General features: G+C 35.5%; 1 protein-coding gene across 1 annotated transcript in view; it reads left to right on the forward strand.

Annotated features, from left to right (window-relative positions):
- LOC113518757 (proton-coupled amino acid transporter-like protein CG1139) overlaps nucleotides 1-13,710 on the forward strand; it is a 93,334-nt gene extending 79,624 nt beyond the window's left edge. The window contains exons 4-8 of the mRNA XM_052896614.1: nucleotides 5,494-5,766; nucleotides 7,556-7,916; nucleotides 8,772-8,953; nucleotides 9,780-9,955; nucleotides 10,860-13,710. Coding sequence (XP_052752574.1) covers nucleotides 5,494-5,766; nucleotides 7,556-7,916; nucleotides 8,772-8,953; nucleotides 9,780-9,955; nucleotides 10,860-11,173 — 1,306 coding nt within the window. The 3' untranslated portion in view covers nucleotides 11,174-13,710. The remainder of the gene's footprint in view (nucleotides 1-5,493; nucleotides 5,767-7,555; nucleotides 7,917-8,771; nucleotides 8,954-9,779; nucleotides 9,956-10,859) is intronic.
- The last annotated feature ends 334 nt before the right edge of the window (nucleotides 13,711-14,044 follow it).

The following is a 14,044-nucleotide window of genomic DNA, read 5'->3' on the forward strand; positions in this document are numbered from 1 at the left end:
GAGGGACCACGGAGAAATCGACCTGACAGAGTATATTGCTAGCAATGGGATGGGACTGATAGTCTGCATTACTAACAATCCCTTCCCCCCAACACATACATATTTTTTTTTATTGGATGAAAATGGTATGGTAGCCCCGCCTGCACTAACGGGATACGCTGGCGGAGCACCAGTGAAGAGTGATCGATGAGGATGAAAATAAGCCAGTTAGCCTATCATGATGAATTCATCAGGAATTAATCATGATAGTTTCCAGGGAGAACCGCGAGGAGGTCGACCTGGTTAAGTATATTGCTAGCAATGGGATTCACTGTCTCCATTACTAACAATCCCTTTCCCCCCAACACATACATATTAGGTATAGCAAGTATTTTTAAGTTATTTTAATGACTCGACCATCAACAAAAGTGAAGTTCAGAATTCATTTCAATGACATTTGAAACAGGTCAGTAGTAATAGCTCATTATCAGGACCGTTAACGCTAAGGCGTTGCACTTCAAGTCCTATTGTTTATAAAATAGCGACCATTTTTGAAATATCGTATTTTGAACCGACTCGAGGACGCAACGCAAATTATTTGTGCAAGAGTGACAGAGGTGCCTGGTACATGCTAAATATTGTTAGAGAAGCAATAACACTCTGGTTATGGCCATTGTGACAATTGTCACTTTCCATCATGGTTTTCCTTTAGCCTCTCTGCTATTCTGAGTAAATTAAAATAGTAGATATATAGTTATATAATTCTTATAATGATAGATATTCGATATTTAGGGCCTACTGAAAATCAGTGTCGTAGCTTCAGATTTGAAACTGCGACATATGCTGAGTTAGCAGTCCTTTGCACAAACACTGCTACATTCATTTTGTTTTTTTTTTCTTTTTATATGTTTTTTCTTTTATTCAAAATTAAAAGTAAAATGGTAATGTTATTATATAATCGTGCAATCTTCATTATTATGTTGTTTTGTTATATGTAACATGTATAATTTATATTATTTTTCTTAAGAGCAATTGTATTTAACTAATGATGTCATTTAAATGTAAGGTTTGTTTAGTGTATGTGTAAATAAATAAATATAAACATTTTTCATTTAATAAATTAATAAATCATGAAATTATGTGACTAGTGAATTCTGAGAACGTCATCTAGTCTCAGACTGAGTACAGCTGTGTACTATATGTTACTAAACGATTGATAAAGACTTTATGTAATATAATTTTAAACAGACGACGTCTGTACATAGGACGGATTTAAGAAAAAAAGTATATATGAAGAGTCTTAATTATAACAATAGAAAATAAAAGCCAAGGCAATATTTTTTTTTTATTTTGTCAGTTAATTGTCTATTTTTGTATTATGCTACTGTTATATATATCACACGTTAATTACTGCACTAAATTGAATGCGATTTTTGCAGTTGTGTTCCTGAAGGTTCAACGTAAAATCTTGTATATTTTATCTCGACACGTCATTTAGAGTCACATAGTTTTAAAATTTCTGCGTACTCAACAGCTGGCACAAACTAATGTACAATACAACACACACACACACACACACACACACACACACACACACACACACGCACGCACGCACGCACGCATGCACGCACACACACAACCACACACACGCGCGCGCACACACACGCACACATGCACGCACGCACATACACACGCACGCAAACACATACACACACACGGGAGCGCGCGCGCACACACATACGCACACACACACATTACTCTCAGATTGAATTATAATAAATCATCTCTTCCAATAAATTATATTCATTATATTTTATGCACATACTATATTATATTATTATACTTATATACTTTGTTTGTAAAATATGCTGGTTCTTGTTATTATATATTATTATTTATATTATATTAATTGTAAAATAAAATTGCCGTCTGTTGACTTGATGTATTATATGTATTTTTTTGTTTTATTTCAATTGTTTATAAATATTCTTTTTTTTTTATAAAAAACTACAATTGTCAATGTATAAAAAGGTTAATTTTGAACATACTTATTAAATAACCCTGCGGAGTGAGGCCCTGGTGAGCTGTAATACAGGTATTCTTATACCTATCTCAAGTACCAGTCTCTCACAATTATATTTATAATTTGATTACTATAATACAAGCATATCTCAATGTATTTATTTTTATGCGTGAAAATGGTATGGTAACCCCGCCTGCGCTAACGGGATACGCTGGCGGAGCACCAGTGAAGGGTGATAGATGAGAATGAAAACAGGCCAGTTAGCCCATCATGATGAATTCATCAGGAATTAACCATGATAGTTTCCAGGGGGAACCGCGAGAAGGTCGACCTGGTCGGGTATATTGCTAGCAATGGGATTCTCAGTCTCCATTATTAACAATCCCTTTACATACATACATATTATATCGAGTAAACCTAATGTCATGTGGTACATTTTATTACAGTTGTAGTCGCTTTTATTAAAGAGCAAATCGTGAATACCTATTTATACCAGCTCTCTAGGTGAGACTAGTTCTAAACAAGGCAACAGGACGTATTTCCGTTAATCTTATTAGGGTATATTTACGTCTCGACCTTTATTGTTACAATTAGGAGTGACAAATGCATAATCTGCACATAGACGGCGTCATTTCCTGACGTCCCGTTTGCACGGTACCATTAATACAAGGACACAAGTGGAAGGCTTTTTCCTACTTACTAAATTAATAAAGTATTACACGAATCGTTTCCTCGTGGATAACTTATCGTTTATACATGAGTTTTGGCACTTAGACAAGGCCTGTATCGGTGTTAAATCCAATATCTTCATATTAGATAGATAGATACTCTTTATTGTTTCCTCCAAAAGATTACAATAGTATATTTATTATAAATATAAATAATTACAATATTAGATTCTTTTTTACATATCAGACGGATAACTATGTTTTTTTTTTTTCGGTGAAGTTCTTCACGTCGTTATTACATATTCCTGTTTCAACCGTAAAGCAGTTGTGTTTGCATGGCTGTGTTTCGGTTTGAAGGGTGGGATATGGCGTGAATTTACTGGGTACAGATGTATAACACTTGATTCTTCTGGAATGGCAACGCATGGGGGGCATCATGGGCGAAACAGTATACTCTGTTATGTCCATGGTACTGTTCATGTCTATAGGCGACGGTTACCACTTTCCATCAGGTGGGCCGTTAGCTTGTTTGCCATTCTAAGTTGTACAAAAAAAAGATATTTAATATGTCCGTTATTTGGCCAATATATGTATATATTGATATTGTAACAAAAAAAATGTACATAAATATGCACCTTAGATAACATTTGACTGGACAGGTTTGACAGACGTAATTGATTTTTACGCAAATATCAAAGGTCATTTTATCCAAATTGATGCAATTTCAATTTTACCATCTAAGTACTACGAGGATAATAATAAAAAAATCGTTCCATACACTTGAATTCTTCGCCTCTTGTTGCTACCTTCATTGGTATATTATATTTAACTAGCGACCGTCCCGACATTGCACGGGTGCAGTGCTGATACTATTCATTTAAACTACATGCTGTAAAAGTAATTGATCTATATTAAATGGACAATGTATTTAAGGTACTTAATTGGATAAAAATTAATGCTGTATTGCTTGAAATCATTTCGTAAATAAGCCATTTTTCCCCGTAAAATGTAAAGAATAAAAAATGGTTATTGCGGGTTATCCTTAAGAGATAGACATATACCATTGAAGACTTTTTTGTTGACCTTTTTAAGGTGTATAATACTGTAGTACATTATTTTGATTTATCTCGTGAGGTTCAGCCAGCATTTGCAATGTAAGCATAAAAAAATGTGTTTATTTACGACATCACATTAGAAACCTCTAAATTTATCAATGTTTTTCTACAATATTATGCATGTATTTTACATATAAACCTTCCTCTTGAATCACTCTATCTATTAAAAAAACGGCTCCAAAATCCGTTGCGTAGTTTTAAAAATTTAAGCATACATTTCGTTTTATGTATGTTACGTCATAACTCCGTCACTTATAAACCGATTTGGAATTTTTTTTTTATCTGAAAGGATATACTTAATGATTGGTTGATAATTGAATAATAAATAAACAAGTCCACAGTATAATAAACTGAACGTTATTGGTGAATCAGTAAGGTTTTGTGTTTTTATTTATTTATTATTTATTTATTACCAAACATTACATCCAAATAATCATCATCTTCCTACCCTTATCCCAACTATCATTTGGGGTCGGCGTAATATGTTCTCCTCTTCCATTCTTTTCTGTTCCCAGTCATTTCCGCATTCACTCCCATTCTGGACATATCGTCCCTCACACAATCCATCCATGTCTTTTTAGGTCTTCCTCTCCTCTTATAGCCATCTACATTCATTCTTAATACTTTTTTTAGAATATGCTCCCCATTCCTGCGCATCACGTGCCCATACCAGGATAAACGGTTACTTCTTAACTTTTTACATTATTTACATTACGTCCAAATAATAATTTATAAATAAATATTTTATTTTTAAAACAAATAGATACATTACTGTCCTTTACATAGTTAATCGAGTAGATACAATACTCACCATACCAAGGTCATCGTTCACTTGACATTCTCCACTGCAGTAGAATCTTCAATACCTATCTCTTTGCAAAATAAATACAGTTTATCTAAAGTAGTTTAAGTAGTCCATCCATATAACACGATTACTTAGTTATTTCGAAATCTACCTATTGATAAAATACATAAACATGTTCACAGTAAACATTCTGTACCGATGTTAACGGGTAATAATCGAATGATAACTCCACCGGCGCTATCGGTATACTCTGGCACCAAAAAGTGATGATAGGTGAGAATAGAAAAGTAGATTACTTTGCCCATCGTGATGAATACATCTGGATAGGTGAGGATGAAAAGGCAGGTTAGTTAGCCCATCGTGATCCATAGTCCAAGAAATCAGCACGATAGTTTCCAAGGGTTTCCATCGCTTATAGACATGAACAGTATCATGGATATAACAGAGTATATTTTGTTGCCCAAGATACTAAGCCTAAGGTTTTATGCCTCTGTACCCTATAATTTCACTGCCATACCCCACCCTTTAAACCGAAGCACAACCATGCAAACACAACTGCTTCGTGACAGGGGGGAAAGGAATTGTTAGCAATGGAGTTTGACAGCCCCATTGCTAGCAATATGCCTTATTAGGTCGACCTCCACGTGGTTCCCCCTGGAAACCATCGTGAACAATTCTTGTTGAATTCGTCACGATGGGCTGACTGGCCTACTTTATCCTCACCTATCATCCTTTAGTGGTGCCCCGCCGGTGTATACCGATAGCGCGGGTGGGGTTACCATTCTATTATCATCCATTAAAAAAAAACTGCTTCGTGACAAAAATACGAATGGAACAGAGGACTTCTTCGTTTCCATATCTTAAAAAAATGTGTCTACATACAATGAATTCTTCTTTTCACAGGAACACGGAAACCTTGCTGCATTTACTCAAAGGCAGTCTCGGCACAGGCATCCTGGCAATGCCCCATGCCTTCTCAAACTCCGGGTACGTGGTGGGATCTATAGGCACCATTGTAATCGGTGTGCTGTGCACTTACTGCATCCACATACTCATTGACGCGTGTTACGTACTCTGCAAGAGGCGGAAGGTGCCATCCCTGACCTATACTGCCGCTGCTGAGGCGGCGTTATCCGAAGGTCCTGACTGGTGCAAAGCGTGCGCGCCTTACGCTGCGTAAGTATGCTTTTTAATTGCTTTTATTCTTTTAGGAGATTATTATAAAGTATTAAAATATGATAAATTTACAAGTAGGTTGCGTGACTACAAACCGACCTGTTTTATCTAAGCTTTTAATGCCAATTCTCAGTGCAGCTCAATTTAATTTACACATTCAGAATTATTATGATTTATTGTCAGGTTTTAAATGCTCATAATAAGTCTCCAAGATGTATTTTGAATATAAATAAAATTCAAATAAAACCTTAACATATACATATACGAATACCTTATTAACAATGCCAAGCGAATTACATTTTTACTAAGTCTTGGTATATAAATAGAGAGCAAAAAAAGGAAAGAAAAGACCGAGGAATAACTACATGGGACAGATAAAGGAAACACTAGGTGTCATGTCGTATAGGGTGGCCAAGGATATGGCCTGGGATAGAGCTGGCTGGAGGACGATGCATGAATTAGTTGCACCGACAAGAGGAAACTTTTAAATGAAAAGATATATAAATAGATAGATAAACACTTTATTTGATCCATTTATGACACATGTAAAGTAACAAATGAGTTCATACAATCAAATTATTTACACTTTTTTTTTTAAATATATAACAAAAGATAAAATACAAAAATATTTTTCGCCATGTGTGTCGCAGTGACCCGTATAGGCTTCAGCTAGTGATAGTTTTACTTAAAATCAAAGCACTGGGTTTCAGCTGCAGCCTAAACTTGGGCTACACGGACGCGTACAACAAACCCAGAGTGTAACCCCATGTGACCAAATTAACAGCCAAAGATAAAATTTTATTATATAGTAACATATTTACATAAATGATGCATAAATAATATATTTCATTAATTAATTAAACATACAATATAAATAATTTACCACAATAATTGTTATGTTGAAAGCAATCGCTACCAGGCGACTAACCCAAATTTTTACTTATTTATATATATATTTTTTTTTGCATTATTTGCATTTGCATTTGCATATTCTTTATTGCACTAAGATTTACAGTAATAATATCAATAGAAATAAATATAATAATAAATAAGCAAGTTGAACAAGCAAGTAAGCAAGGTGAACTTATCTCTGAGAGAGTAGAAAAAATTTTCTTCCAGTCAACCGAACACAGTGGCATAGGGATCAATAAGTTGGTCTAATAAGATGGTCTAATAAGACATTAGATCATTATAGACCAACATATAAATGTAGATAGACCATTTTATCTTTGATCTTTCAAATAATGCATATACATTCCAGCTTTGATAGAGTCCATAACACAATAATGTTATATGTACATATTTGTCCATTATCACTACATAGTATAAAACAAATTCGATTCCTGTCTGCCTGCCCCTATGTATGCTTAGACCTTTAAAACTACGCAACGGATTTTGATGCGATTTTTTTAATAGATAGAGTGATTCAAGAGGAAGGTTTATATTTAAAATACATGTATAATATAGTAGAAGAACGTTTATAATTTTAGAGGTTTCTAATGTTGTCGTAATCTAATGAGGGGGGGGGGGGACGCTATTATATATATATATATATATATATATATATATATATATATATATATATATATATATATATATATATATATATATTATGTACTATATATTATGAATAAAATAGCAATTTCTTATGTGCTAATTACATGTTTTAATTTACGGCAAAAGTGAGCTGTGCGAATGCATTTTATATACTTTTTATTTGTTGATCACTTTATATTCATACACAATTTGCATCCATTGTTATTTGCCACGAAAACTGTTTCTCTTACAGACATGTGGTCAATGCGTTTCTCCTGATATACCAAATCGGCACGTGCTGCGTTTACGTCGTGTTTGTTGCTGAAAACATACAATTTGTTCTGACAAAGCAGTTCGGCTTGGAAGTCCAGGCTATACACGTGATGGCGGGGATCCTCTTGCCGCTGATCTTGATCAACTGGGTCCGGGACTTGAAATACTTGGCGCCATTCTCGGCTATAGCCAATGCAGTCACCATTGTGAGCTTCGGCATCATTCTGTATTACATCTTCAGAGTGGTACCGACGTTTGAGGGCAAATCACCAGTAGGAGAGCTGGCTAAATTCCCATTATTCTTCGGTACTGTACTGTTCGCTTTGGAAGCCATTGGAGTGGTGAGATATTTATTTGTATTTAAATTATTTATTATTTGTATGTTATTTACCAGAGGGAGACTTTGTACAAAAGTCGTTTGCTTGGGTACCTCTGTCCAACTCATGTTTCAACCGTAAAGCAGTTGTGTTTGCATGGCTGTGTTTCGGTTTGAAGGGTGGGATATGGCAGTGAATTTACAGGGTACAGAGGAATAACATCCGAGTCCTCAGGAATGACAACGCATGGGAGGTATCATGGGGGAAACAGTATACTCTGTTATGTCCATGGTACCGCTCATATATATATAGGTGACGGTTACCACTTTCCATCAGGTGGGTCGTCAGCCCGTTTGACATTCTAAGTTGTATAAAAAAATTTCTGGAATTACTAATTTTTTTCATCGAAATATTTATTCCAAAAGTTTTGGCTTGAATAAAGCGATCGAATCAAACAGCTTTTGCCATTTAGTCCCAGCATAGAATAGACGACCTCTTCCTGTCCCGTGATTGTCGTAAGACACGACATAACGGCAACTTAATAGCCGACGGATAGACAGCAGTGTCCCCCTAAAAACATCACCAAAACCTAACTGTGGTTGCCAATTTGCCTTACAAGCGTGGCCACAACTGACTAAACCCCTCTTTATAGGGGAGGCCTATGTTCAACAAAGGACAGTTAACGGCCGATATGATGATGATGATGATGTAACGACTCTTAAATTTATAAACAGATAAATCTTTTAAATATATAGTTCCTCTAAAACGTATTAATTAACTCATTAACTCTCTCGGTAAAAGGAGGAGTGTTTGTCATTAAATTCGGTATAATATTTTATGAGCTTTCCTACATTTGTTCCCACCATTTACCATTTACAGATCCTACCATTAGAGAACGAGATGAAGACCCCAAGAGACTTCGTAGGCAAGTTCGGTGTACTGAACCGGGCGATGATCAGCATTATAATTCTGTACGTGGGCATGGGACTGTTTGGGTACCTGCAGTATGGAGACAACGCTCAAGGAAGCATCACGCTCAACCTGCCATCCGACAAAGAAGTGTAAGTTGCATATTTCGCTGTACACACAGTACCCGATCGAAAGTAAGGAGGGGTCTTTACTTTACTTTCCCCTCCCTCTCCCACCCTCGATCAGTTTGACGAATGCCTATGAATTAATTGCAAGTTAAAGAAACATTCATATTTGTGGTTGAAGAGAGTGTTCCAGAAAATAACCTATTACTACCGTGACTATGGCAGATCCAGATATTTTTATTTAAAACCCAACCTACTGAACCGATTTTGATAAAATTTCTTTGGGAGCAATATGTAAATCCTTTCCAAAGAATAGAAAAAAAATTCCAAGTCGGTTTATATCTGATGGAGTTATGAGGTAATAAACATAAAAAAGAAAAATACAACCTAATTGAGCCTAAGTCGGTTGAAAATTAGCAATTATTAATTTTTGCATAGAGCGAAATTAAAGGTAGAGATCGGGATCTGAAAATATTACACTATATACTAACATATATACTAATAACAGCCGTGGGTTCTCGGCGTAGAGTTGGCCACTGCTTCCTTTTCCGTCAGTCTCATAAGAAGCGACTGAGGGAAAATAATGGTAAAGAAATGGGCAGCAGCGCCCCTCTCAAAACGTCTCAAAACCCTACTTGCATTGCCAGTTCGTCTGCCAAGTTTGGCAACTTTTGGCAAAACGAGGAAAACTCATGTTCAGCAGTGAACAGTTAACGGTTGAGATGAAATACTAAAAATAGTGCAGTTATTTAGTATAAGATCCAAATGATAATTACGTATCAAAGTAAATTAAACTTTAAGCCAAAATTGTACAGATCATTTTCAAAATCCCTTGTGATTGTTTCTTCTGCAGTTTGGCCAGCGTAGTGCAGTGCCTGCTAGCGTTCGCGATCTTCATCACCCACGGATTGGCCTGCTACGTTGCAATCGACATTCTGTGGAATGAGTACATAGGCTGCCGACTATTAAACAGCAAGCATCGTCTCATTTGGGAATACGTGCTCAGAACCACCATCGTACTCATCACGTGTAAGTTTCTCACTAAGTTGTAGATATGGACTCAAAAAATTTCTGAATACTCAATAATTTTCGGGTATAAGTTTTGTGTTTTACCGTATAGTCCCGGCATAGAGTTTAAGGGGGGAAAGGGATTGTTAGTAATGGAGACTGAGAATCCCATTGCTAGCAAAATACCCAACCAGGTCGACCTCCTGGCGGTTCTCCCTGGAAACTATCATGGTTAATTCCTGATGAATTCATCATGATGGGCTAACTGGCTTGTTTTAATTCTCATCTATCACCCTTCACTGATGCTCTGCCAGTGTATCCCGTTAGCGCAGGCGGGGTTACCATACCATTTTCAGTCATCAAAAAAGAAAGTCTCGGCATAGAATGGGCCACTCGACTTTTTCCCGTAGATGTCATATGAAGACACTAAAAGAACTTAGAGGTCGAGTGATCAGAAATGTCCCTCTTAAAACATCACCAAAAACATAACTGCAGTTGCCAAACCCTCTTACCAAGCATGGTAACTACAGACAATAATATAAACTATGTTCATTAGTGGACAGTTCACAGCTGATATGAATGAAAGAATGAAAAATGAGTTTTGGGGTTGGTACATCGAAATTGCGCTCAAATGTCTTAGGCATATTTATTAAAACCATGGCATTGACGTATTAGTTTCCACTTTCAATGGTTTTGAATCTATGACTATGGTGTTTCTGTTGTCACCTATTTATTATATTATAGATAAAATGAATTTTTCGAATTAATCTTTGGATTTTTCGTCTCAAAGACCATTATGGCATCTTTGGGTCAACGTACTCAGATATCTTTGAACAAAACGAATCGGGCTTTAAAACTTTTAACACAAGAAGATATGTTACAGAATACTGTCACAATGTTCATCAATCTTTTCTTTCGTTCACAGTTGGCATCGCAGCGGCTGTTCCTGAGCTGGACCTCTTCATCTCGTTGTTCGGTGCCCTCTGCCTGTCCGCACTGGGTCTCGCGTTCCCCGCCTTCATTCAAAGCTGCACCTACTGGTACTACGTGTCGCGCTCCGAACGCATCCGCATGATCATCAAGAACGCTGTCGTCGTCATCTTTGGCATCTTGGGCCTCGTCGTCGGAACCTGGACCTCTCTTGAAGGCATCATCCACAAGTTTTCCGGCGGGGCCGCCCATCCCGTATTCAATGGTACGGAACCCGTCAACGGTACGAGTATAACGGATGGCGTCTAAGCGAGCCCCGCAGCTCGCATCGAGCTGGGGTCAGTGTGCGGACAATGACGTTCCAGTAACGTTAGTGCAATGTGCCATGGTACAACTGCCCGGGGAGACCTTACGGCAATGTGGTAGTAAGTTTAGACATAGTTCTTCGACGTATTATTGTTATAGACCTTTCCATTGTATTGTTAACAAATAGTGTAAGAGATGAACTATTAATTATTATGAATGTTAAGTTTAAATATATATATGTATATATATAGTATATGTATAAACGGACATACATCAAAGTCCATTTCTGAAGCGACCTGGAGTCCGCTTGAATGAGCTATTTGCCATTAAATGGTTGAATATTTAAAATAGGCTGGCGAATTCTGAACTATTCATGTCTCATAACCAGATTGGTGCGATAGAATTAAATATCATAAAAAAAAACTATTTTACAATACGAATTTGAAATACAATTAATTTATTAATACTACTTTATTTTTATTTCCCACGATACAGTTTCGTCTAGTGTGGCGCCCACTGTATCTTGTGTTTGTAACTTTGTGTTTTTTTATCAAATAATAAATCACTTTTTGACTCGAAATCTGTACTTGTATGTTTTTTTTTTTATATATAATTTGCACAGTTTATTCCATAGACACTTGAACCACCAATAAGATCCGCCAGCCCATATTTTTAATTATAGAATTACAGTTGTTGCTTCGAGTAACTGTTATACCTTTACCTATGATACATAGAGAGACGCATGGCATTTCATTATTATAAGATATGTATAAATATATTAAATGTTTAAATGGTGCACCAATGACTCAATAAATCTGACAGGCTATACGTATTTTTAAAATACATATACAGTCGCGTCATATTAGCAAGGGGTCGTAGATTGGTGCCAATATATTTGTATGTAATATATAAAAATGTTTTTTCGGCAAATATTGTATATGTGTCGTCAAAAGAGTACAGTCTGCACAAGAAATTAAATGTTTTTAGATTACAATTGTTAATAACAATACAATTAATTGTATGAGATTTGTCTTTAATGGCGGCATTTATACTATTTATCATATAGTTGTAATAGGGCAAGAATAATTATGAAATCACTTTGACCTCGCGTTGTTACCGTTCCGTTGCGTTGCATGACCGGACGTGTCGTATGATTGACAAAAATATTTTGTATAAGTACATATGTACGTATATTATATCGCCGTCTGATTCGTAACCTTCGTTGCTTTGTCTGTTGGAGCGTTTATTCTCCATTCTTTAAATTAGTGACTCATTTTTTTTTTTGTATTTACACATCTAGATGTTCTGAAATAACTTCTTTGGCATTTGATGCCTGTGCTGATTAAAATTTGAACTGCAATAATGAACTTTTAAAGTTTATTTTTGTATTGGCCATGTTTATATCATAATTTTATGCAATTTTAAATATGCAACCCTGATTACAATAGAATAGTGTTTAATTTAAATTTTCTCCAATCATATAAGGTATATTATTAAAGCGTAACGCAAGGAACTATTATTTATTAAAAAGTGACAATCCCGTAAGCGAGAATAATTTAGTTTTAATTTAGTTGCAACAAAAAATTAGTATAAACAAGCCGAGTATACTGAGTACACATTGTTTTAGTACACGTAATGCATAATATAAAATTATTTAGTCTAATATAAAATATTTCCTTTTGTCTCAGATACTGATATTAAAATTTATCCCATACCTATTTACATGTTCTTGCTAGGCTTTTCTACGTTATTTATTATTACTAATATATTTACATCATTATTTATCATGATTATATATTTATTTTAATTATTTTAACCAATAATAATGCAATGTTTTTTAATATTTTATATTTTACACTTATTTATCATTTACGAAGTCTGTATTGACCGAAACCCGTGATTTATAATAGGTAATAATAACTTCTCTTTATTTGTAATGATTAAATTTAATTTAAAAAATATAAATAAAATTGTATCTCTTTTTTTAATGCCATCTGTATCTTGACTAATAGTTTTTAACGCACTGCCCAAATGTAGATTCCTTTAATACCAATACTACACTGTCATGAGAAACATGTTGTGTTTGTAGATGGTACACACACACTACGATGACTCAGATCATGTGTTAGACATTTTGTCGTCACGGGCAAAAAAATGCCACAATTATGTACTCATTTTGCCACTTTGAACGTTTGCCCGGTAAACTCCTAAATCGGGCCCTGGGCCTATAACTAGCAAGATGGCTGGTGTCGTATACAAAGTGTCTTCTACACTTGCGCAGTGCTTCAAATCCAATATATGAATGGTAGAATCTATACTATTATAATTACAAATGATATTTACATAGTATAAAATACCCGGTCATAACTTTTATTAAAGAATCTGTGATGTTTCATAGTTGTAATGTATGTATAATATTAGTAGTTTCGTTTCATTAGTTTTATGTATTGGAGATGTGTTCCACACGTCAGTGATATTGTGCTCAGAGCGATATATTTAGGGTCGAAACCCACGAATAAAGTATATAACATTATATTAAAGTGATTGTTTTATTTCAATTTGCCTAAATTGCTTTTTTACATGAACCAGAATACTGTTTATTGTTTATTCTTCATTGCAGATTTGTAAGTCAACCCAATTTTGTTTCAAACAACCATGTTTTTTTTTTTGATGGGTGAAAATGGAATGGTAACACCGCCTGCGCTAACGGGATACGCTGGCGGAGCACCAGTGAAAGGTAATAGATGAGAATGAAAACAGGCCAGTTAGCCCATCATGATGAATTCATCAGGAATTAACCATGATAGTTTCAGGGGGAACCGCGAGGAGGTCGACCTGGTTGGGTATATTGCTAGCAATGGGATTCTCAGTCTC

The sequence above is a fragment of the Galleria mellonella genome, unplaced genomic scaffold, assembly GCF_026898425.1.
Source record: "Galleria mellonella isolate WM207_F2 unplaced genomic scaffold, CSIRO_AGI_GalMel_v1 utg33, whole genome shotgun sequence".
NCBI lineage: Eukaryota > Metazoa > Arthropoda > Insecta > Lepidoptera > Pyralidae > Galleria > Galleria mellonella.